Genomic DNA, 24,481 nt, shown 5'->3' on the forward strand with positions numbered 1-24,481 from the left:
GCAAGGCGTTAGCTGTCAACAACCCCCAAGTAAACATGTCCATCAAAACTGCTGTACTGTTTTCTTATTCTTCACCGTAAAACGAAACAATGTAAACGGTTCGCGAGGGGTTGAATAAAGGAGTTTATTTATTTTTTGTTTTCGGCAACCATAATGGCCCAGGGCGTCCTGAGCTCGGACATTTCCCGTAGGAACCCCCAGGACGACTACGAGCTGATCCAGAGGATCGGCAGCGGCACTTATGGGGACGTTTATAAGGTACCTTTATCGTGAAGGGGGGTTAGAGGAGGGTTTTTGTAGTCATTTGTTTCTTTTTTGCACAGGCCAAACGGTTGTCCACCAACGACTTGGCGGCGATCAAAGTGATCAAGTTGGAACCCGGTGAGTAAAAGGAGCGTTTTGTAAATTTGGGAATTTAATGGGAAAATTTGCTTAGGGGACGATTTCGGGATAATCCAGCAGGAGATTCTCATGATGAAAGACTGCAGACACCCCAACATTATCGCTTACTACGGGAGTTATTTGAGGCGGGACAAGTTGTGGATTTGTATGGAGTATTGTGGAGGCGGCTCCCTACAGGACATTTATCACAGTAGGTGGTGACTGAGTTTCAATTGTTTATAGTGGTGCTGCTAGGGAATTTTTTTTTTACCTGCAATTTTGCCTTATGGCCGTACAGCATACCATGGTGCCTAGTTATCTTTTTTTTTTTTTTTTTTTAAAGGATTTCCTGGGTACGGTATCATAGCAACCTAAAAAACAAAAAAATTACCAAAGCATTTTAAGAAAATGGCGGGGGGCAATATCTTAATTACCATGACATTGGTTGCTATGGTGATATTTGCTGAAGAGTATATTATCACCATAGCAACCAATGTTTAATTACCATGACATTGGTTGCTATGGTGATATTTGCTGAAGAGTATATTATCACCATAGCAACAAAAAAATAAATAAGCTTTGGGGAGGGTGGGTTTGTTCGGGAAACTGTATGACCATAACCTAAAAGAAAATAAAAATCGAAATTATTGCTGTTTCAGTTACTGGTCCTTTAACGGAGATCCAGATCGCTTACATGTGCCGGGAGACCCTGCTCGGTCTCTCCTATTTGCACAACATGGGCAAAATGCACCGGGACATCAAGGGGGGCGAACATTTTACTGACCGAAGGTGGGGACGTGAAACTGGCGGATTTCGGGGTGAGCGCCCAAATAACCGCCACGATAAACAAACGAAAGTCGTTTATCGGCACGCCTTACTGGATGGCCCCCGAGGTACCTCTTTATTCATTTGTTTTTTTTTTTTTGAAACAAATGAATAATTTGAGTGTTTTTTTTTTGTTATAGGTGGCCGCGGTCGAACGTAAGGGCGGCTATAATCAGCTGTGCGACATCTGGGCGATAGGGATCACCGCGATCGAGTTGGCCGAGTTGCAGCCGCCCATGTTCGATTTGCACCCGATGAGGGCGCTGTTTCTCATGTCGAAGAGCGGCTTTAAGCCGCCCACTCTTAAGGACAAGGAAAAATGGTGAGTTTCTTATTGAAATGTCCATAAACATCCCTAAAGTAGGAAAAAAAAATTAATAGAAGGAGGGGGGAGCCCACCACCCACGTACCACCGAGGTATGACCGGTTGCATACCTCAGTGCCTCCCGAAAAACAATAAATTTACCCGAATGTTTTTTTTTTTTTAAATTCCCTCCTTCTATTAAAAAAAAAAAACAAAATGGCCCCTTATTAATGAGGGTAAACCCCTGATTAACAATTAGGGGACATTTTACAAAATATAATAATTAAACATGACTATGACCCCTTATTAATGAAGGTAAACCCCTGATTAATAATTAGGGGCCATATTTAAATAATATAACATTCCATGAATTTTTTTAGGTAAGTAACACCCATAAAGTAGGGATGTTCTTACCCTAAAAATAAAAAGAGAACATCAATAAAATGCTCAAAAAGAGAAAAAAAATTTAATAGAAGGAGGGGGGAGCCCACCGCCCACGTACCACCAAGGTATGACCGGTTGCATACCTCAGTGCCTCCCGAAAACAATAAATTAACCCGAATGTTTTTTTTTCTTAAATTCCCTCCTTCTATTAAAAAAAAAACAACAAACAAAATGGCCCCTTATCAATGAGGGTAAACCCCTGATTAACAATCGGGGGACATTTTACAACAGATATTAATAGTGAATATGGCCCCTTATTAATGAAGGTAAACTCCTCATTAACAATTAGGGGACATAACAAATATATTTTTAATAGTAATAATAATAATAATAATAATAAAGGGGTTAAAAATTAATATTTTAAAGTTAATATAGGTGGGGGGGGGGCAGGTGATCACCTTGGGGAAAAATAAAAATAATAATAATAATAATAATAATAATAATAATAGTAATATCAAAACATGAATATGGCTCCATACTTCATGAGGGTAAACCCCTCATCAATAATTAGGGGCCATATTTTGAAAACAATAACAATACATGTGTTTTTCCATATATAAGTATATTACCGTAATAACCTAAAAATAAATAAAACTCCCGTAAAGTAGGGATGTTTCAATGGGAAGGGGGGAGGGAAATGTGGAGTTTATTATCATACCAACTGAAAAATAAAAAAAACACCAAAGTTTATTACCATAGCAACTTAAAAACAAATGAAACACTCATAAAGTAGAGATGTTTCATTAGGGAGGAGACATTTATTACCATACAACTTAAAAATTAATGAAACACCCATAAAGTAGGGATGTTTCATTAAGGAGGAGACATTTATTACCATATCAATCTAAAAACAAATGAAGCACCTATAAAGTAGGGATGTTTCATTAAGGAGGAGACGTTTATTACTATACCAACCTAAAATAAAAAAAAACACCACAGTTTAATTACCATAGCAACTTAAAAACAAATGAAACACCCATAAAGTAGGGATGTTTCATTAAAGAGGAGGAGATTTTTATCTTACCAACTTAAAAATAAATAAAACCACCAATAAAGTAGGGATGTTTCATTAGGGAGGAGACATTTATTACCATATCGATCTAAAAACAAATGAAGCACCCATAAAGTAGGAATGTTTCATTAGGGAGGAGACATTTATTACCATATCAATCTAAAAACAAATGAAGCACCTATAAAGTAGGGATGTTTCATTAGGGAGGAGACATTTATTACCATGCCGACCTAAAAACAAATGAAGCATCAATAAAGTAGGGATGTTTTATTGAAGAGAAGTTTTTTTATCTTACCAAACATTAAAAATAAATAAAACACCCATAAAGTAGGAATGTTTCATTAGGGAGGAGACGTTTATCACTATACCAACCTAAAAATAAAAAAAACACCACAGTTTATTATCATAACAACTTTAAAAACAAATGAAACACCCATAAAGTAGGGATGTTTCATTAAAGAGGAGGAGATTTTTATCTTACCAACTTAAAAATAAATAAAACACCCATAAAGTAGGGATGTTTCATTAAGGAGGAGACATTTATTACCATACCAACTTAAAAACAAATGAAGCACCCATAAAGTAGGAATGTTTCATTAGGGAGGAGACATTTATTACCATATCAATCTAAAAACAAATGAAGCACCTATAAAGTAGGGATGTTTCATTAAGGAGGAGACGTTTATCACTATACCAACCTAAAAATAAAAAAAACACCAAAGTTTATTACCATAGCAACTTAAAAACAAATGAAACACTCATAAAGTAGAGATGTTTCATTAGGGAGGAGACATTTATTACCATACCAACTTAAAAATTAATGAAACACCCATAAAGTAGGGATGTTTCATTAAGGAGGAGACATTTATTACCATATCAATCTAAAAACAAATGAAGCACCTATAAAGTAGGGATGTTTCATTAGGGAGGAGACATTTATTACCATGCCGACCTAAAAACAAATGAAGCATCAATAAAGTAGGGATGTTTTATTGAAGAGAAGTTTTTTTATCTTACCAACATTAAAAATAAATAAAACACCCATAAAGTAGGAATGTTTCATTAGGGAGGAGACGTTTATCACTATACCAACCTAAAAATAAAAAAAACACCACAGTTTATTATCATAACAACTTAAAAACAAATGAAACACCAATAAAGTAGGGATGTTTTCATTAAGAGGAGGAGATTTTTATCTTACCAACTTAAAAATAAATAAAACACCCATAAAGTAGGGATGTTTCATTAAGGAGGAGACATTTATTACCATACCAACTTAAAAACAAATGAAGCACCCATAAAGTAGGAATGTTTCATTAGGGAGGAGACATTTATTACCATATCAATCTAAAAACAAATGAAGCACCTATAAAGTAGGGATGTTTCATTAAGGAGGAGACGTTTATCACTATACCAACCTAAAAATAAAAAAAACACAGTTTATTACCATAGCAACTTGAAAACAAATGAAACACCCATAAAGTAGGGATGTTTCATTAAAGATGATGAGTTTTTTATCTTACCAACATTAAAAATAAATAAAACACCCATAAAGTAGGGATGTTTCATTAAGGAGGAGACATTTATTACCATACCAACTTAAAAACAAATGAAGCACCCATAAAGTAGGAATGTTTCATTAGGGAGGAGACATTTATTACCATGCCGATCTAAAAACAAATGAAGCATTAATAAAGTAGGGATGTTTTCTTGAAGAGAAGTTTTTTATCTTACCAACATTAAAAATAAATAAAACACCCATAAAGTAGGAAATGTTTCATTAGGGAGGAGACGTTTATCACTATACCAACCTAAAAATAAAAAAAACACCAGAGTTTATTACCCTAGCAACTTAAAAACAAATGAAACACCCATAAAGTAGGGATGTTTCATTAAAGAGGAGGAGATTTTTATCTTACCAACTTAAAAAAAAATAAAACACCCATAAAGTAGGGATGTTTCATTAGGGAGGAGACATTTATTACCATCTCGATCTAAAAACAAATGAAGCACCTATAAAGTAGGAATGTTTCATTAGGGAGGAGACTATCAACCTAAAAATTAAAAAAAACACTGTTAAAGTAAGAATGTTTTAATAGGGAGGACTTTATTATCTTACCAACTTAAAAATAAATAAAACATCCTTAAAGTAGGGATGTTTCATTATTAAGAAGGAGTTTATTACCGTGCCAACCTGAAAATTCAAAAAACACCCATAAAGTAGGGATTTTTTAAGGGGTTTGTTACAAGGTTTGGTCAAGGTAAATTGATGACTCTGAAATTCAAAAAAAAAAAAAGATTAATACATCCAAACAAATGGTCCAAGAAGGCTGGTAGCTGACTAAGTGACTCTGAAATTTAAAAAAAAGATGAATAAGTTCTATCCAAGGATCAAGGAAAGCTACTACAGAGAACTAAGGTTATGGTAATATATGGCTAATACACGTATAGGACTCTGAAATTAAAAAAAAAAAAAAATACGTCCAAAAAGAATATCCAAGAAGGGTGATTCAGTAATCCAAGTGATTGGGTGACTCTGAAATTAAAAACAAAATTAATACGTCCAAAAAAAATATCCAAGAAGGGTGATTCAGTAATCCAAGTGATTGGGTGACTCTGAAATTAAAAAAAAAATTAATACGTCCAAAAAAAATATCCAAGAAGGGTGATTCAGCAATCCAAGTGATTGGGTGACTCTGAAATTAAAAAAAAAAATTAATACGTCCAAAAAAAATATCCAAGAAGGGTGATTCAGTAATCCAAGTGACTGGGTGACTCTAAAATTAGTGACTGAGTGACTCTGAAATTAAAAAAAAAATTAATACGTCCAAAAAAAATATCCAAGAAGGGTGATTCAGTAATCCAAGTGATTGGGTGACTCTGAAATTAAAAAAAAAATTAATACGTTCAAAAAAAATATCCAAGAAGGCTGATTCAGTAATCCAAGTGACTGGGTGCCTCTAAAATTAGTGACTGAGTGACTCTGAAATTAAAAAAAAAATTAATACGTTCAAAAAAAATATCCAAGAAGGCTGATTCAGTAATCCAAGTGACTGGGTGCCTCTAAAATTAGTGACTGAGTGACTCTGAAATTAAAAAAAAAATTAATACGTTCAAAAAAAATATCCAAGAAGGCTGATTCAGTAATCCAAGTGACTGGGTGCCTCTAAAATTAGTGACTGAGTGACTCTGAAATTAAAAAAAAAATTAATACGTTCAAAAAAAATATCCAAGAAGGCTGATTCAGTAATCCAAGTGACTGGGTGCCTCTAAAATTAGTGACTGAGTGACTCTGAAATTAAAAAAAAAATTAATACGTCCAAAAAAAATATCCAAAAAGGGTGATTCAGTAATCCAAGTGACTGGGTGACTCTAAAATTAGCCACTGAGTGACTCTGAAATTAAAAAAAAAATTAATACGTCCAAAAAAAATATCCAAAAAGGGTGATTCAGTAATCCAAGTGACTGGGTGCCTCTAAAATTAGTGACTGAGTGACTCTGAAATTAAAAAAAAAATTAATACGTCCAAAAAAAATATCCAAAAAGGGTGATTCAGTAATCCAAGTGATTGGGTGACTCTAAAATTAGTGACTGAGTGACTCTGAAATTAAAAAAAAAAATTAATACGTTCAAAAAAAATATCCAAGAAGGGTGATTCAGTAATCCAAGTGATTGGGTGACTCTAACATTAGTGACTGACTCTGAAATTAAAAAAAAAATTAATACGTCCAAAAAAAATATTCAAGAAGGGTGATTCAGTAATCCAAGTGATTGGGTGACTCTAACATTAGTGACTGACTCTGAAATTAAAAAAAAAATTAATACGTCCAAAAAAAATATCCAAGAAGGGTGATTCAGTAATCCAAGTGATTGGGTGACTCTAAAATTAGTGACTGACTGACTCTGAAATTTAAAAAAAAATTAATACGTCCAAAAAAAATATCCAAGAAGGGTGATTCAGTAATCCAAGTGATTGGGTGACTCTAACATTAGTGACTTAGTGACTCTGAAATTAAAAAAAAAATTAATACGTCCAAAAAAAATATCCAAGAAGGGTGATTCAGTAATCTAAGTGATTGGGTGACTCTGAAATTAAAAAAAAAATTAATACGTCCAAAAAAAATATCCAAGAAGGGTGATTCAGTAATCCAAGTGATTGGGTGACTCTGAAATTAAAAAAAAAATTAATACGTCCAAAAAAAATATCCAAAAAGGGTGATTCAGTAATCCAAGTGACTGGGTGACTCTAAAATTAGTGACTGAGTGACTCTGAAATAAAAAAAAAAATTAATACGTCCAAAAAAAATATCCAAGAAGGGTAATTCAGTTATCCAAGTGATTGGGTGACTCTGAAATTAAAAAAAAAATTAATACGTCCAAAAAAAATATCCAAGAAGGGTAATTCAGTTATCCAAGTGATTGGGTGACTCTGAAATTAAAAAAAAAAAATTAATACGTCCAAAAAAAATATTCAAGAAGGGTGATTCAGTAATCCAAGTGATTGGGTGACTCTGAAATTAAAAAAAAATTAATACGTCCAAAAAAAATATCCAAGAAGGGTGATTCAGTAATCCAAGTGATTGGGTGACTCTGAAATTAAAAAAAAAATTAATACGTCCAAAAAAAATATCCAAGAAGGGTAATTCAGTTATCCAAGTGATTGGGTGACTCTGAAATTAAAAAAAAAAAATTAATACGTCCAAAAAAAATATCCAAGAAGGGTGATTCAGTAATCCAAGTGATTGGGTGACTCTGAAATTAAAAAAAAATTAATACGTCCAAAAAAAATATCCAAGAAGGGTGATTCAGTAATCCAAGTGACTGGGTGACTCTAAAATTAGTGACTGGGTGACTCTGAAATTAAAAAAAAAATTAATACGTCCAAAAAAAATATCCAAGAAGGGTGATTCAGTAATCCAAGTGACTGGGTGACTCTAAAACTAGTGACTGAGTGACTCTGAAATTAAAAAAAAAATTAATACGTCCAAAAAAAATATCCAAGAAGGGTGATTCAGTAATCCAAGTGATTGGGTGACTCTGAAATTAAAAAAAAAATTAATACGTCCAAAAAAAATATCCAAGAAGGGTGATTCAGTAATCCAAGTGATTGGGTGACTCTGAAATTAAAAAAAAAAATTAATACATCCAAAAAAAATATCCAAGAAGGGTGATTCAGTAATCCAAGTGACTGGGTGACTCTTAAATTAGTGACTGAGTGACTCTGAAATTAAAAAAAAAATTAATACGTCAAAAAAAATATCCAAGAAGGGTGATTCAGTAATCCAAGTGACTGGGTGACTCTTAAATTAGTGACTGAGTGACTCTGAAATTAAAAAAAAAATTAATACGTTAAAAAAAAATATCCAAGAAGGGTGATTCAATAAACCAAGTGACTGGGTGACTCTTAAATTAGAGACTGAGTGACTCTGAAATTAAAAAAAAAAAATATTAATAAGTTCTATCCAAGGATCAAGGAAAGCTACTACAGAGAACTAAGGATATGGTAATATATAGTTAATACACGTATAGGACTCTGAAATTAAAAAAAAGATTAATACGTCCAAAAAAAATATCCAAGAAGGGTGATTCAGTAATCCAAGTGATTGGGTGACTCTAAAATTAGAGACTGAGTGACTCTGAAATTAAAAAAAAAAATTAATACGTCCAAAAAAAATATCCAAGAAGGGTGATTCAGTAATCCAAGTGACTGGGTGACTCTAAAATTAGTGACTGAGTGACTCTGAAATTAAAAAAAAAATTAATACGTCCAAAAAAATATCCAAGAAGGGTGATTCAGTAATCCAAGTGATTGGGTAACTCTGAAATTAAAAAAACTGATTAATACGTCCAAACAAATGATCCAAGAAGTCTGATTCAGTAATTTAAGTGACTGGGTGACTCTGAAATTAAAAGAAAAGATTAATAAGTTCCAACAAATTATGCAGAGAGAGCTACTGCAGGATGACCAGGTGAATCCTTGGAAATATCCTCATTTCGTGACTATAACCCCAAACCTGCAAAGAAAGGTTAAAGTTATTATGGCGCTCATAAAACCATCTCTAACTTAGAAACTTCTGAGCCTACAGGGGGTGTACATATATCAAAATATTCAGCAGGAAACGCCCTAACTGCCCCCTAAAACCCCACTTTACTACCTCAAATAGTTTTCAATTTATCAATCGTTTATTACACGTCAAACTAAAGGTGCCTTAATTGACTTCCCTAGGAGCCCCACCTTCCATAACTTCGTCAAAGTGGCGCTCACGAAGAACCCAAAGAAACGACCTAACGCGGAAAAGCTGCTGCAGGTAAGTACCTGCGACTCACCCTCGCCCACTAACTAAAGTCAGATAAAAAAATAATTTTTTCAGCACGCCTTTTTCCAAAGTGATATGAGTAGAAGACTGGCCATAGAATTACTGCAAAAAGTGAACAATCCCTCCCATATGTTCGCCGACGTGGAGCCCGACGAAGACGGGGTAAGTTAATCGATAGGAGCTTACCACTGTTTACGGGCTTACCTCTGTTTAGGCGGTGCCGAATGTACCTCAAAGGATCGCCTCGAGACTTACCTCGAGACCGAAACCGCAAAACGCTCAATTCGTCGATGTGAATAGCATCGACGAAGCAAACAATACTTTACAAAGACTTGGTAAGTCAAAAATTAATACCGCGAAATCGATTTAAAACAAGGGGAACAATTTACGGTGGCCCCTCGTATTTGAAAATGGCCGCCACGGTTGCTATGGTAACGGGCGTACGTGGCCAATCGGGGGGCGGCGTTGCGCTTCTGTGTGCGCTACGAGGGGCCGCCTAAAAGTTTGATATCACGCTATATTCAATTGGGGAACAATCCTAAATCAAATTAGAGGGGATTTAATCTTCTTTTTGAGCCCATAAGGGTATCAGGTAAAATTTCCAAAAAATTTCAGAAGAAACGAAGGAAACGAGCGAGGGGGAAAGGCCCTGGAACCTCGCGGACATAATGAACAACGTGAGCAGCGTGCACCACTGCGCCGAACACCAAAACAAAAAGTGGGGGATCGGGGCCGCCTTCGATTCTTTAAATCGGGAAAAGTAAGTTTTTCCGAGTTTCGCGGAAACGTGTAAAAGGAAAAATCGTCATTTGTTTAATTTTTTTTGTGTAGCGAAGTATCGGAACGAAAGGCTTTGACTGGCTCACAGATTTTGAAAATGTCTTTGAGGTTAGATGTTGTGTGGAGTGTTTTGTTTTTTTTTGCATATAACTATTCATTTTTTTTTTGGTTTCTTTTACTAATCAATATTATTATTATCATTATTATTATTATTTTAAAACACTTGTTATGTTATTTAGGAGCCTTTTGCAGTACATAGACGAAGAACTAATGATGAGGTAATTTGCTCTCTCTCTTGCTCTCTATCTCTCTTCAACCTCTTTGTAACGCTTCTTGCTAAAATAGGGAAAGCACCGTTTTGTTTTTGGCACTTTTATAACCGCTTTATTATTGGTTTTTTAAGGGTTGTTTGTTTAGTGGCTAATCGTAGTTGATACGGAGGCAAACGTGTGAAAATTGTGTTTTTTTTTTGTTTTTGCTGCTTTTAGGGGGACTTTCGAGTACGGAGGACACCCGGACTATGAGCAATTGTAAGTGCAAGTTGAACTGATTTTTTTAGGTTATATTAAGGGAGCTTGTAGCAGCGTTGCCGGTGTTTAAAATGTCCCTAAAACCCTGATAATTGTCCCTCCAGCAATCCTTAGATTCAATGACAATTTACTCATCAATGACATTTGAATATCGAATTAAATTTAAAATTACTTCCAGGAACACCTGATCTAACCTGCCCTAAGTTCTATCCTAGTTTTCTCTACAATTTTCCCTATTAACCCCATGATATTTATGCATCAAATTAAAGCTCTTTTAATTTTCTTTTCCGCGATATAAACATCATTGGCATATTTTCAAAATTTCCGGAAATATTTTAAAATTACTGTCAGGAACGCCTGATCTAACCTTCCCTAAGTTCTACACTAATTTTCTTCACAATTTTCCCTATTAACCCCTTAATATTTATACATCAAATTAAACCTCATTAAATCCTCTTTTCAATCATATAAGCAACGTTGCCACTCGCCTTAAAATATCCCTAAAACCGCCGATTTTCTTGCGGGTACTAACACCAAAGGCTTCGCTCCTCCTCATCGAAAATCCCGGAAATACGATCAAAAAACAAACGAAAATTTCCAGGGCCACCCTCCCCGTGCAGGACCAGGACGCCAAATGCGACGTGCACCAGGTGTCCAGTCCCCTGGACGATTGCGGCGCCCTCAACGGATCCCCACGGAGACACTCCTCCGTGGACGAGATCTTCGGACTGGTCAGTTCGTTAAACATTAACGGACAACGACAGAGGTCGCTCAGCGACAGTTCGAGGGGGGGCGGCGGTACCGCCAACGGTACACGTTTGTTTTAGGTGAATTTTTTTTAAATTTTTATTTTTGGGGGTAAATTTTCAGGTCCGGAATCGACGAAACTACACGAGGAAACGCCGAACCACGAGTCGACCCGGAGCCCGCCGGATTTGGTGGCGTGTCCCCCCGTACCGCCCCGAAAACACAGGCGGCGACACACGCCGCCCCGGCCGCCCAGTAACGGACTACCGCCCACCCCTAAAGTTCACATGGGCGCGTGTTTTTCCAAGGTAAATACCGCGCAATCGATTTAAAAAAAAACGGTGTCTAGTTTACGGTTACCCCTCGTATTTGAAAATGGCCGCCGTGGTTTCCATGGTAACGGGCGTTCGTGGCCAATCGGGGGGCAGCATCGCGCTTCTGTGTGAGCTACGAGGGGCCTCATAAAAGTGTCTTTAATCGAACTCGTTACAGGTTTTTAATGGTTGTCCACTGAGGATCCATTGTACGGTTTCTTGGACGCATCCGGAAACGAACGATCAGCACATCCTGATCGGGGCGGAGGAGGGCATTTATAACCTCAACATGAACGAGCTACACGAGACCTGTATTGACCAATTGTACAACAGACGGACGGTCTGGATGTACGTCATTAAGGACGTCCTGATGACCTTATCCGGAAGTAAGTGTATAAAGTGTATCTTTATATTTCCAAGCATGATTCAGTCAACTTTGACCTTAATTTTCTCCTTAACTTTTCGTAATAACCCCCCCAAGTATTATACATCAAATTAAAGCTCCTTTCATCCTCTTCCCACCCATACATACCACGTTCCAAAATTCCCAACATTTCTGGAAATATGCTTAAATTTCCAAGCCTACCTCCATTGAAACCCTTACTCAACTTTGACCTTAATTTCCTCCCCAAATTCCCCTAATAACGCCCCAAGTATTATACATCAAATTAAAGCTCCTTTCATTCTCTTTCCAGTCAAATATGCCACGTTCCCAAATTCCCAACATTTCTGGAAATATCCTTAAATTTCCAAGCCTGCCTCCATTGAAACCCTTACTCAACTTTGACCTCAATTTTCTCCCTAACTTCCCTTAATAACCCCCCAAGTATTATACACCGAATTAAAGCTTCTTTCATTCTCTTTCCAGTCATACATGCCACGTTCCAAAATTCCCAACATTTCTGGAAAAATCTTTAAATTTCCAAGCCTACTTCCATTGAAACCCTAACTCAACTTTGAACTCAATTTCCTCCCTAACTTCCCTCAATAACCCCCCAAGTATTATACATCAAATTAAAGCTTGTTTCATTTCCTTTCCATCCATACATGTAACGTTCCAAAATTCCCAACATTTCTGGAAATATCCTAAAATTTCCAAGACTACCTCCATTGAAACCCTTACTCAACTTTGACCTCAATTTCCTCCATAACTTTCCTCAATAACCCCCCAAGTATTATACATCAAACTAAAGCTCCTTTCATCCACTTTCCACTCATACCAGCCACGTTCCAAAATTCCCAACATTTCCGGAAATATCCTTAAATTTCCAAGCCTACTTCCATTGAAACCCTTACTCAACTTTGAACTCAATTTCCTTCATAACTTCCCTTAATAACCCCTCAAGTATTATACACCAAAATAAAGCTCCTTTCATTCTCTTTCCAGTCATACATGCCTCGTTCCAAAATTCCCCATTTTTCCGGAAATATGCTTAAATTTCCAAGCCTACTTCCATTGAAACCCTAACTCAACTTTGACCTTAATTTCCTCCCCAAATTCCCCTAATAACGCCCCAAGTATTATACATCAAATTAAAGCTCCTTTCATTCTATTTCCAGCCAAACATGCCACGTTCCAAAATTCTCAACATTTCCGTAAATATCCTGAAATTTCCAAGCCTACTTCCATTAAAACCCTTACTCAACTTTGACCTCAATTTCCTCCCTAACTTCCCTTAATAACCCCCAAGTATTATACACCAAAATAAAGCTCCTTTCATTCTCTTTCCACTCATACCAGCCACGTTCCAAAATTCCCAACATTTCCGGAAATATCCTTAAATTTCCAAGCCTACTTCCATTGAAACCCTTACTCAACTTTGACCTCATTTTCCTCCCTAACTTTCCGTAATAACCCCCTAAGTATTATACATCAAATTAAAGCTCCTTTTATTCTCTTTCCAGTCAAACATGCCTCGTTCCAAAATTCCCAACATTTCTGGAAATATCCTTAAATTTCCAAGCCTACCTCCATTGAAACCCTAACTCCACTTTGACCTCAATTCCTCCCTAACTTCCCTTAATAATCCCTTAAGTATTATACACCAAAATAAAGCTCCTTTCATTCTCTTTCCACCCATACATGCCATGTTCCAAAATTCTCAACATTTCCGGAAATATCCTTAAATTTCCAAGCCTACCTCCATTGAAATCCTTACTCAACTTTGACCTCAATTTCCTCCCTAACTTCCCCTCAATAACCCCCCAAGTATTATACATCAAATTAAAGCCTGTTTCATTTCCTTTCCATCCATACATGCCACGTTCCAAAATTCCCAACATTTCTGGAAATATCCTTAAATTTCCAAGCCTACTTCCATTGAAACCCTAACTCAACTTTGACCTCAATTTCCTCCTTAACTTCCCTTAATAACCCCCCCAAGTATTATACATCAAATTAAAGCCTGTTTCATTTCCTTTCCATCCATACATGCCACGTTCCCAAATTCCCAACTTTTTCGGAAATATCTTTAAATTTCCAAGCCTACTTCCATTGAAACCCTAACTCAACTTTGACCTCAATTTCCTCCCTAACTTCCCTTAATAACCCCCCAAGTATTATACACCGAATTAAAGCTCCTTTCACCCTCTTTCCACGCATACAAGCCACGTTCCAAAATTCCCAACATTTCTGGAAATATCCTTAAATTTCCAAGCCTACTTCCATTGAAACCCTTACTCAACTTTGACCTCAATTTCCTCCATAACTTCCCTTAATAACACCCCAAGTATTATACATCAAATTAAAGCCTGTTTCTTTTCCTTTCCATCCATACATGCCACGTTCCCAAATTCCCAACTTTTTCGGAAATATCTTTAAATTTCCAAGCCTACTTCCATTGAAACCCTAACTCAACTTTGACCTCAATTTCCTCCCTAACTTCCCTTAATAACCCCCCAAGTATTATACACCGAATTAAAGCTCGATTCATCCGCTATACGCGACGTTGCCAAATTTTCCAGGCAAAACGCCTCAATTGTACCGACACGACCTGCTCGCCCTGCAGAGTAAACAGTCGCACCGGTTCAGTTTGCACATGAACCGGATCCCGGAAAAGTTGGTACCGCGGAAATTCGCGCTGACCACCCGGGTACCGGATACCAGGGGTACCCAAAAGTGTTGCGTCGCCAGGAACTCGTACAACGGGTACAAGTACCTGTGCGGGGCGACCTCTAGCGGCATTTACTTGATGCAGTGGTACGACCCGTTGAATAAGTTCATGTTGTTAAAGGTGAGTAGGATGTAACTGTCTAGTTTGGAAAACTGTATTGTGTATTCATGGAATATCCGATTTTGATCATTTGTCCCTTGATTGCAGTACGTGGAGGCGGTTTTACCGAACCCCTTGAACGTTTTCGAGATGATCATCACGCCAGAACTGGAATATCCGATGGTGTGTGTCTCCATTAAGCAAATGTACCAGCCGAGCAGGTTCAAGTTGGACCTGATCAACCTAAACTCCGGTAAGTACCCTTCCACTCATGGCCACGCCCAATTTTTCAGGTTAATTTAAATGTATATGCCTTTTAGTACCGATTATTTTACCCACGTGCACCACCGCCGATTTGCCCAGGTGGTGCGGCGGTTATTTGAAAAAAGCGCCATTTTGTATGTAGAAACGGGTGTTTTTCTATTGTTTTTTTTCTGAGTGGTTTGAAGGCTTTTTTTACTCGACGCGATGTTGCCGTACGTCGATGTTTTTCTCAAAAAATTTCTGTTTCAGGGGCGAGTTGGTTCCATTCGGACGAGCTCCAAGAGATGGACGGTACCGAGACGATGGTGCCGCGGCGGGAAAATTTGAATATCGTTAACGTGACGCAATTGGACAAGGACGTGATCCTGGTGTGCTACGATAACGTGGTGCGTATGGTGACCCCCAACGGGAAGATCAAAGTGAGCAAGAAGCAGGTGTCCGAGCTACGGTTCGACTTTAAGATCGAGAGTATTTGTAAGTAGGCCTTGATTTTGGAAAAAATTGTTTTTTTGGGACATACTGTATATATTTTGAAAAACGTTGAAGTAGGTGTCTCGTTAAATTGTCCAGAGAATATTTGTACAAAATTTCAAGGTTGTACCTAGTCAAGTTTGTGAGTTATGACTATTTTGTACAAATGTCTTTTTTTTAATTATTATTTTTTAAAAATATTATTTTTCTCAACTTATTGTACATATTTTGAGAAACCCTGAAATAGGTGTCCAGTCAAATTGTCCAGAGAATATTTGTACAAAATTTCAAAGTTGTACCTGGTCAAGTTTGTAAGTTATGAACATTTTGTACAATTGTCTTTTATTATAATTGTTATTTTTCAAAAATATTTTTTGTCTCAACATCTTGTACATATTTTGAAAAACCCTGAAATAGGTGTCCAGTCAAATTGTCCAGAGAATATTTGTACAAAATTTCAAAGTTGTCCCTGCGCAAGTTTCTAAGTTATGACTATTTTGTACAATTGTCTTTTTTTTTAATTGTGATTTTTCAAAAATATTTTTTTTCTCAACTTCTTGTACATATTTTAAGAAACCCTGAAATAGGTGTCCAGTCAAATTGTCCAGAGAATATTTGTACAAAATTTCAAAGTTGTACCTGGTCAAGTTTGTGAGTTATGACTATTTTGTACAATTGTCTTTTTTATAATTATTATTTTTCAAAATTATTTTTTTTCTCAACTTCTGGTACATATTTTGAGAAACGCTGAAATAGGTGTCCAGTGAAATTGTCCAGAGAATATTTGTACAAAATTTCAAAGTTGTACCTAATCAAGTTTGTGAGTTATGACTATTTTGTACAATTGTCTTATTTTTTAATTATTTTTCAAATTTTTTTTTTTCTCAACTTCTTGTACATATTTTGAAAAACCCTGAAATAGGTGTCCAGTCAAATTGTCCAGAGAATATTTGTACAAAATTTCAAAGTTGTACCTGGTCAAGTTTGTAAGTTATGAACATTTTGTACAATTGTCTTTTATTATAATTGTTATTTTTCAAAAATATTTTTTGTCTCAACTTCTTGTACATATTTTGAAAAACCCTGAAATAGGTGTCCAGTCAAATTGTCCAGAGAATATTTGTACAAAATTTCAAAGTTGTACCTGGTCAAGTTTGTAAGTTATGAACATTTTGTACAATTGTCTTTTATTATAATTGTTATTTTTCAAAAATATTTTTTTTCTCAACTTCTTGTACATATTTTCAGAAACCCTGAAATAGGTTTCCAGTCAAATTGTCCAGAGAATATTTGTACAAAATTTCAAAGTTGTACCTAGTCAAGTTTCTAAGTTATGACTCTTTTGTACAATTGTCTTTTATTATAATTGTTATTTTTCAAAAATATTTTTTGTCTCAACTTCTTGTACATATTTTGAAAAACCCTGAAATAGGTGTCCAGTCAAATTGTCCAGAGAATATTTGTACAAAATTTCAAGGCTGTACCTAGTCAAGTTTGTGAGTTATGACTATTTTGTACAATTGTCTTTTTTTATAATTATTATTTTTTTAAATTAATTTTTTTTCAACTTATTGTACATTATTTGAGAAACCCTGAAATAGGTGTCCAGTCAAATTGTCCAGAGAATATTTGTACAAAATTTCAAAGTTGTACCTAGTCAAGTTTGTGAGTTATGACTATTTTGTACAATTGTCTTTTTTTTTAATTATTATTTTTTTTCTCAATTTCTTGTACATATTTTGAGAAACGCTGAAATAGGGGTCCAGTCAAATTGTCCAGAGAACATTTGTACAAAATTTCAAAGTTGTACCTAGTCAAGTTTGTGAGTTATGACTATTTTGTACAATTGTCTTTTTTTTTAATTATTATTTTTTTTCTCAATTTCTTGTACATATTTTGAGAAACGCTGAAATAGGGGTCCAGTCAAATTGTCCAGAGAACATTTGTACAAAATTTCAAAGTTGTACCTAGTCAAGTTTGTGAGTTATGACTATTTTGTACAATTGTCTTTTTTTTAACTTATTATATTTTTTAAATATTTTTTTTCTCAACTTCTTGTACATATTTTGAAAAACGCTGAAATAGGTGTCCAGTCAAATTATCCAGAGAATATTTGTACAAAATTTCAAAGTTGTACCTAGTCAAGTTTGTAAGTTATGAACACTTTGTACAATTGTCTTTTATTATAATTGTTATTTTTCAAAAATATTTTTTGTCTCAACTTCTTGTACATATTTTGAAAAACCCTGAAATAGGTGTCCAGTCAAATTGTCCAGAGAATATTTGTACAAAATTTCAAGGCTGTAACTACTCAAGTTTCTAAGTTATGACTATTTTGTACTATTGTCTTTTTTTTTTAATTATTATTTTTCAAATTTATTTTTTTTCAACTTCTTGTACATATTTTGAGAAACCCTGAAATAGGTGTCTAGTCAAATTGTCCAGAGAATATTTGTACAAAATTTCAAGGCTGTAACTACTCAGGTTTGTCAGTTATGACTATTTTGTACAATTGTCTTTTTTTTTATTGTTATTTTTCAAAAATATTTTTTTTCTCAACTTCTTGTACATATTTTGAAAAACCCTGAAATAGGTGTCCAGTCAAATTGTCCAGAGAATATTTGTACAAAATTTCAAGGTTGTACCTAGTCAAGTTTGTAAGTTATGACTATTTTGTACAAATGCCTTTTTTTTAATTATTATTTTTTAAAAATATTATTTTTCTCAACTTATTGTACATATTTTGAAAAACCCTGAAATAGGTGTCCAGTCAAATTGTCCAGAGAATATTTGTACAAAATTTCAAAGTTGTACCTAGTCAAGTTTGTAAGTTATGACTATTTTGTACAATTGTCTTTTTTTTAAATTATTATTTTTCAAAAAAAAATTTTTTCTCAACTTCTTGCAGATATTTTGAGAAACGCTAAAATAGATGTCCAGTCAAATTGTCCAGAGAATATTTGTACAAAATTTCAAGGTTGTACCTAGTCAAGTTTCTAAGTTATGACTATTTTGTACAATTGTCTTTTTTTTTTAATTATTATATTTTTTAAATATTTTTTTTCTCAATTTTTTGTACATATTTTAAAAAACCCTGAAATAGGTGTCCAGTCAAATTGTCCAGAGAATATTTGTACAAAATTTCAAGGTTGTACCTAGTCAAGTTTGTGAGTTATGACTATTTTGTACAATTGTCTTTTTTTTTAATTATTATTTTTTAAAAATATTTTTTTTCTCAACTTCTTGTACATATTTTAAGAAACGCTGAAATAGGTGTCCAGTCAAATTGTCCAGAGAATATTTGTACAAAATTTCAAAGTTGTACCTGGTCAAGTTTGTAAGTTATGAACATTTTGTACAATTGTCTTTTATTATAATTGTTATTTTTCAAAAATATTTTTTGTCTCAACTTCTTGTACATATTTTGAAAAACCCTGAAATAGGTGTCCAGTCAAATTGTCCAGAGAATATTTGTACAAAATTTCAAAGTTGTACCTGGTCAAGTTTGTAAGTTATGAACATTTTGTACAATTGTCTTTTATTATAATTGTTATTTTTCAAAAATATTTTTTTTCTCAACTTCTTGTACATATTTTCAGAAACCCTGAAATAGGTTTCCAGTCAAATTGTCCAGAGAATATTTGTACAAAATTTCAAAGTTGTACCTAGTCAAGTTTCTAAGTTATGACTCTTTTGTACAATTGTCTTTTATTATAATTGTTATTTTTCAAAAATATTTTTTGTCTCAACTTCTTGTACATATTTTGAAAAACCCTGAAATAGGTGTCCAGTCAAATTGTCCAGAGAATATTTGTACAAAATTTCAAGGCTGTACCTAGTCAAGTTTGTGAGTTATGACTATTTTGTACAATTGTCTTTTTTTATAATTATTATTTTTTAAAATTAATTTTTTTTCAACTTATTGTACATTATTTGAGAAACCCTGAAATAGGTGTCCAGTCAAATTGTCCAGAGAATATTTGTACAAAATTTCAAAGTTGTACCTAGTCAAGTTTGTGAGTTATGACTATTTTGTACAATTGTCTTTTTTTTAACTTATTATATTTTTTAAATATTTTTTTTCTCAACTTCTTGTACATATTTTGAAAAACGCTGAAATAGGTGTCCAGTCAAATTATCCAGAGAATATTTGTACAAAATTTCAAAGTTGTACCTAGTCAAGTTTGTAAGTTATGAACACTTTGTACAATTGTCTTTTATTATAATTGTTATTTTTCAAAAATATTTTTTGTCTCAACTTCTTGTACATATTTTGAAAAACCCTGAAATAGGTGTCCAGTCAAATTGTCCAGAGAATATTTGTACAAAATTTCAAGGCTGTAACTACTCAAGTTTCTAAGTTATGACTATTTTGTACTATTGTCTTTTTTTTTTAATTATTATTTTTCAAATTTATTTTTTTTCAACTTCTTGTACATATTTTGAGAAACCCTGAAATAGGTGTCTAGTCAAATTGTCCAGAGAATATTTGTACAAAATTTCAAGGCTGTAACTACTCAGGTTTGTCAGTTATGACTATTTTGTACAATTGTCTTTTTTTTTATTGTTATTTTTCAAAAATATTTTTTTTCTCAACTTCTTGTACATATTTTGAAAAACCCTGAAATAGGTGTCCAGTCAAATTGTCCAGAGAATATTTGTACAAAATTTCAAGGTTGTACCTAGTCAAGTTTGTAAGTTATGACTATTTTGTACAAATGCCTTTTTTTTAATTATTATTTTTTAAAAATATTATTTTTCTCAACTTATTGTACATATTTTGAAAAACCCTGAAATAGGTGTCCAGTCAAATTGTCCAGAGAATATTTGTACAAAATTTCAAAGTTGTACCTAGTCAAGTTTGTAAGTTATGACTATTTTGTACAATTGTCTTTTTTTTAAATTATTATTTTTCAAAAAAAAATTTTTTCTCAACTTCTTGCAGATATTTTGAGAAACGCTAAAATAGATGTCCAGTCAAATTGTCCAGAGAATATTTGTACAAAATTTCAAGGTTGTACCTAGTCAAGTTTCTAAGTTATGACTATTTTGTACAATTGTCTTTTTTTTTTAATTATTATATTTTTTAAATATTTTTTTTCTCAATTTTTTGTACATATTTTAAAAAACCCTGAAATAGGTGTCCAGTCAAATTGTCCAGAGAATATTTGTACAAAATTTCAAGGTTGTACCTAGTCAAGTTTGTGAGTTATGACTATTTTGTACAATTGTCTTTTTTTTTAATTATTATTTTTTAAAAATATTTTTTTTCTCAACTTCTTGTACATATTTTAAGAAACGCTGAAATAGGTGTCCAGTCAAATTGTCCAGAGAATATTTGTACAAAATTTCAAAGTTGTACCTGGTCAAGTTTGTAAGTTATGAACATTTTGTACAATTGTCTTTTATTATAATTGTTATTTTTCAAAAATATTTTTTTTCTTAACTTCTTGTACATATTTTGAGAAACCCTGAAATAGGTGTCCAGTCAAATTGTCCAGAGAATAATTGTACAAAATTTCAAAGTTGTACCTAGTCAAGTTTGTGAGTTATGACTATTTTGTACAATTGTCTTTTTTTATAATTATTATTTTTCAAAATTATTTTTTTTCAACTTATTGTACATTATTTGAGAAACGCTGAAATAGGTGTCCAGTCAAATTGTCCAGAGAATATTTGTACAAAATTTCAAAGTTGTACCTAATCAAGTTTGTGAGTTATGACTATTTTGTACAATTGTCTTTTTTTTTTTTAATTATTATTTTTCAAAAATATTTTTTTTTTAATCAACTTCTTGTACATATTTTGAGAAACGCTGAAATAGGTGTCCACTCAAATTGTCCAGAGAATATTTGTACAAATTTTCAAGGTTGTAACTACTCAAGTTTGTGAGTTATGACTATTTTGTACAATTGTCTTTTTTTTTTAATTATTATTTTTCAAAAATATTTTTTTTCTTAACTTATTGTACATATTTTGAGAAACCCTGAAATAGGTGTCCAGTCAAATTGTCCAGAGAATATTTGTACAAAATTTCAAAGTTGTACCTAGTCAAGTTTGTGAGTTATGACTATTTTGTACAATTGTCTTTTTTTATAATTATTATTTTTCAAAATTATTTTTTTTCAACTTATTGTACATTATTTGAGAAACGCTGAAATAGGTGTCCAGTCAAATTGTCCAGAGAATATTTGTACAAAATTTCAAAGTTGTACCTAATCAAGTTTGTGAGTTATGACTATTTTGTACAATTGTCTTTTTTTTTTTAAATTATTATTTTTCAAAAATATTTTTTTTTTAATCAACTTCTTGTACATATTTTGAGAAACGCTGAAATAGGTGTCCACTCAAATTGTCCAGAGAATATTTGTACAAATTTTCAAGGTTGTAACTACTCAAGTTTGTGAGTTATGACTATTTTGTACAATTGTCTTTTTTTTTAATTGTTATTTTTCAAAAATATTTTTTTTCTCAACTTCTTGTACATATTTTGGGAAACCCTGAAATAGGTGTCCAGTCAAATTGTCCAGAGAATATTTGTACAAAATTTCAAAGTTGTACCTAATCAAGTTTGTGAGTTATGACTATTTTGTACAATTGTCTTTTTTTTTTTAAATTATTATTTTTCAAAAATATTTTTTTTTTAATCAACTTCTTGTACATATTTTGAGAAACGCTGAAATAGGTGTCCACTCAAATTGTCCAGAGAATATTTGTACAAATTTTCAAGGTTGTAACTACTCAAGTTTGTGAGTTATGACTATTTTGTACAATTGTCTTTTTTTTAATTGTTATTTTTCAAAAATATTTTTTTTCTCAACTTCTTGTACATATTTTAAGAAACCCTGAAATAGGTGTCCAGTCAAATTGTCCAGAGAATATTTGTACAAAATTTCAAAGTTGTACCTAGTCAAGTTTCTAAGTTATGACTATTTTGTACAATTGTCTTTTTTTTTAATTGTTATTTTTCAAAAATATTTTTTTTCTCAACTTATTGTACATATTTTGGGAAACCCTAAAATAGGTGTCCAGTCAAATTGTCCAGAGAATATTTGTACAAAATTTCAAAATTGTACCTAGTCAAGTTTGTGAGTTAAGACTATTTTGTACAATTGTCATTTTTTTTTAATTGTTATTTTTCAAAAATATTTTTTTTCTCAACTTCTTGTACATATTTTGAGAAACCCTGAAATAGGTGTCTAGTCAAATTTCCCAGAGAATATTTGTACAAAATTTCAAGGCTGTACCTACTCAAGTTTGTGAGTTATGAACATTTAGTACAATTTTATATTATTTGGCAGTATGTCTTCCGGACAGTGTCCTGGCCTTCCACAAACACGGCGTCCAGGGCAGATCGTTGAAAAACGGGGAAATCACGCAGGAGATCACCGACACCTCGCGCACCTATAAATTATTGGGCTCGGACAAGTGAGTGGTTGCCAGATTTCCCACTAAATACCCGAATCTACCGTTTTTTTTTTCAACAACAGGGTCGTCATGCTGGAGAGTAATTTATTGAGGGGGAACACGCTGACCAACGAGGAGGGACACGACCTGTACATCTTGGCCGGACACGAGGCCAGCTATTGAGAGCGAGGCGACGTTGCCGGATCGGGCAAAAAATCCCCGCTATTTTTTAAAATTTTTAGAACATATAGTGGACATTTCCTAGACGAATAATAGGGACGTTTCTCGTTACATAAGTACCTTATTTAGCAAGAGAAGAGAGAGAAAAAGAGCATATTTTTCAAAATATTATTAGACAGAGACAGACGTGATCTATTTTCGAGGTTGAGTAAATTCTATTTAAATTAAATTAAATCTAGGAGACGCTTTTTTATCGGCTAAGGACGAACCGTTTATCCTTGGGGACGACAGGCAGTTGTTTATAGACTGAGTGAGATGAAAAAAAAGAATCCTAGTCAGACCCTGTTCGGCCCTGTACATAAATCCCCCCTCCCTCACTGGTGTAAATATAGTGTGATATGTAGATAATTAATTAACTAATTAATTAAATTCGCCCCTCGGCCCCCTCTACCCCCAATTTGTCATGTTAATATACGGGGTGTGTGCCCCGCCTAATTGTACATATTGTAAACGAGATTATACCAAAAAAACATTATTTTTTTTAGTTTTTAAGCTGTCAACGCCGCCTTATAATTTGTTTAATTTAATTAATATTCCATGTCCCCCATGTTATTTTATTATTATTATTATTATTATTATAATTATTATTGAATAAACGATATTTTAATTGTTTAAATGAGTTTATTATTCTACAGTTGTCAAAAAAAAAAAGGAAGGTTGGTTTACCTCGTACTTTTCCACGTTAAAATGCCCTCCTCCTCCTTCTGGGTAGCCATGACAACCTAAAAAAATTAAATGCGAATTAGGTTTGTTTAAGTGGGGGGGAGAAATGAGGCGGAGCTTACTGTCGCATAAATAATCTTGGTAACCATAGAAACGCTGATCTGTGAATCCCCGGTTGTCATGGTTCCTTTTGGTCCCATTGGGGTGTCAACAATAATTGTCTGGAAAAAGAAGGGGTTTATGATTCATTCAATTTATGCAAAAGTACTCGATTTAAAGGGCTTACTTTTTTTTCGGGAATCTAAGGCTGTCCAGGTAGGGAGTCGTAGAAATCGGGAAGCCCCTGGAAAAAAAAGGAAAAACACGCAGGCATTAATAAGTTCAATAGGGAAACAAGTGGCGAAGTAGACTCTCCGATCCAGACCTTCCGTAGGTCGGGATCTTTGAAAGTTTTCCTTCAACCGGTCCTGGAGGGTCGTCCTTGGAGCCGGATCTGGTCTCTGCCTGGAACACTTTTCACTTTCACTTGTTCTAATGTGGATCGAGCGCATCTGGATTTATATACGAATA

The 24,481-nt window shown here is 33.8% G+C and overlaps 1 protein-coding gene and 1 long non-coding RNA gene across 2 annotated transcripts; one reads left to right on the forward strand and one right to left on the reverse strand.

Moving 5' to 3' along the window:
- On the forward strand, nucleotides 1–23,864 carry LOC126749454 (mitogen-activated protein kinase kinase kinase kinase 5). The gene is given in 22 exon segments (XM_050459146.1): nucleotides 1–258; nucleotides 324–381; nucleotides 437–592; nucleotides 1,041–1,144; nucleotides 1,146–1,274; nucleotides 1,347–1,528; nucleotides 9,193–9,274; nucleotides 9,338–9,445; nucleotides 9,498–9,618; nucleotides 9,899–10,043; nucleotides 10,115–10,171; nucleotides 10,303–10,341; nucleotides 10,552–10,593; nucleotides 11,195–11,403; nucleotides 11,464–11,648; nucleotides 11,833–12,040; nucleotides 14,619–14,887; nucleotides 14,975–15,119; nucleotides 15,187–15,264; nucleotides 15,380–15,604; nucleotides 22,903–23,029; nucleotides 23,092–23,864. Coding segments are annotated over 22 exon segments (2,874 nt in total). The 5' UTR covers nucleotides 1–153; the 3' UTR covers nucleotides 23,192–23,864.
- On the reverse strand, nucleotides 2,856–5,040 carry LOC126749455 (uncharacterized). The gene is made up of 3 exons (XR_007665077.1): nucleotides 4,778–5,040; nucleotides 3,380–4,059; nucleotides 2,856–2,910 (listed from the first exon to the last, which is right to left on the reverse strand). It is a non-coding gene; the product is annotated as an uncharacterized LOC126749455 (long non-coding RNA).
- Nucleotides 23,865–24,481: the final 617 nt, after the last annotated feature.

This window comes from Anthonomus grandis (assembly GCF_022605725.1).
Source record: "Anthonomus grandis grandis chromosome 1 unlocalized genomic scaffold, icAntGran1.3 Chromosome57, whole genome shotgun sequence".
NCBI classification, from domain to species: Eukaryota; Metazoa; Arthropoda; class Insecta; order Coleoptera; family Curculionidae; genus Anthonomus; species Anthonomus grandis.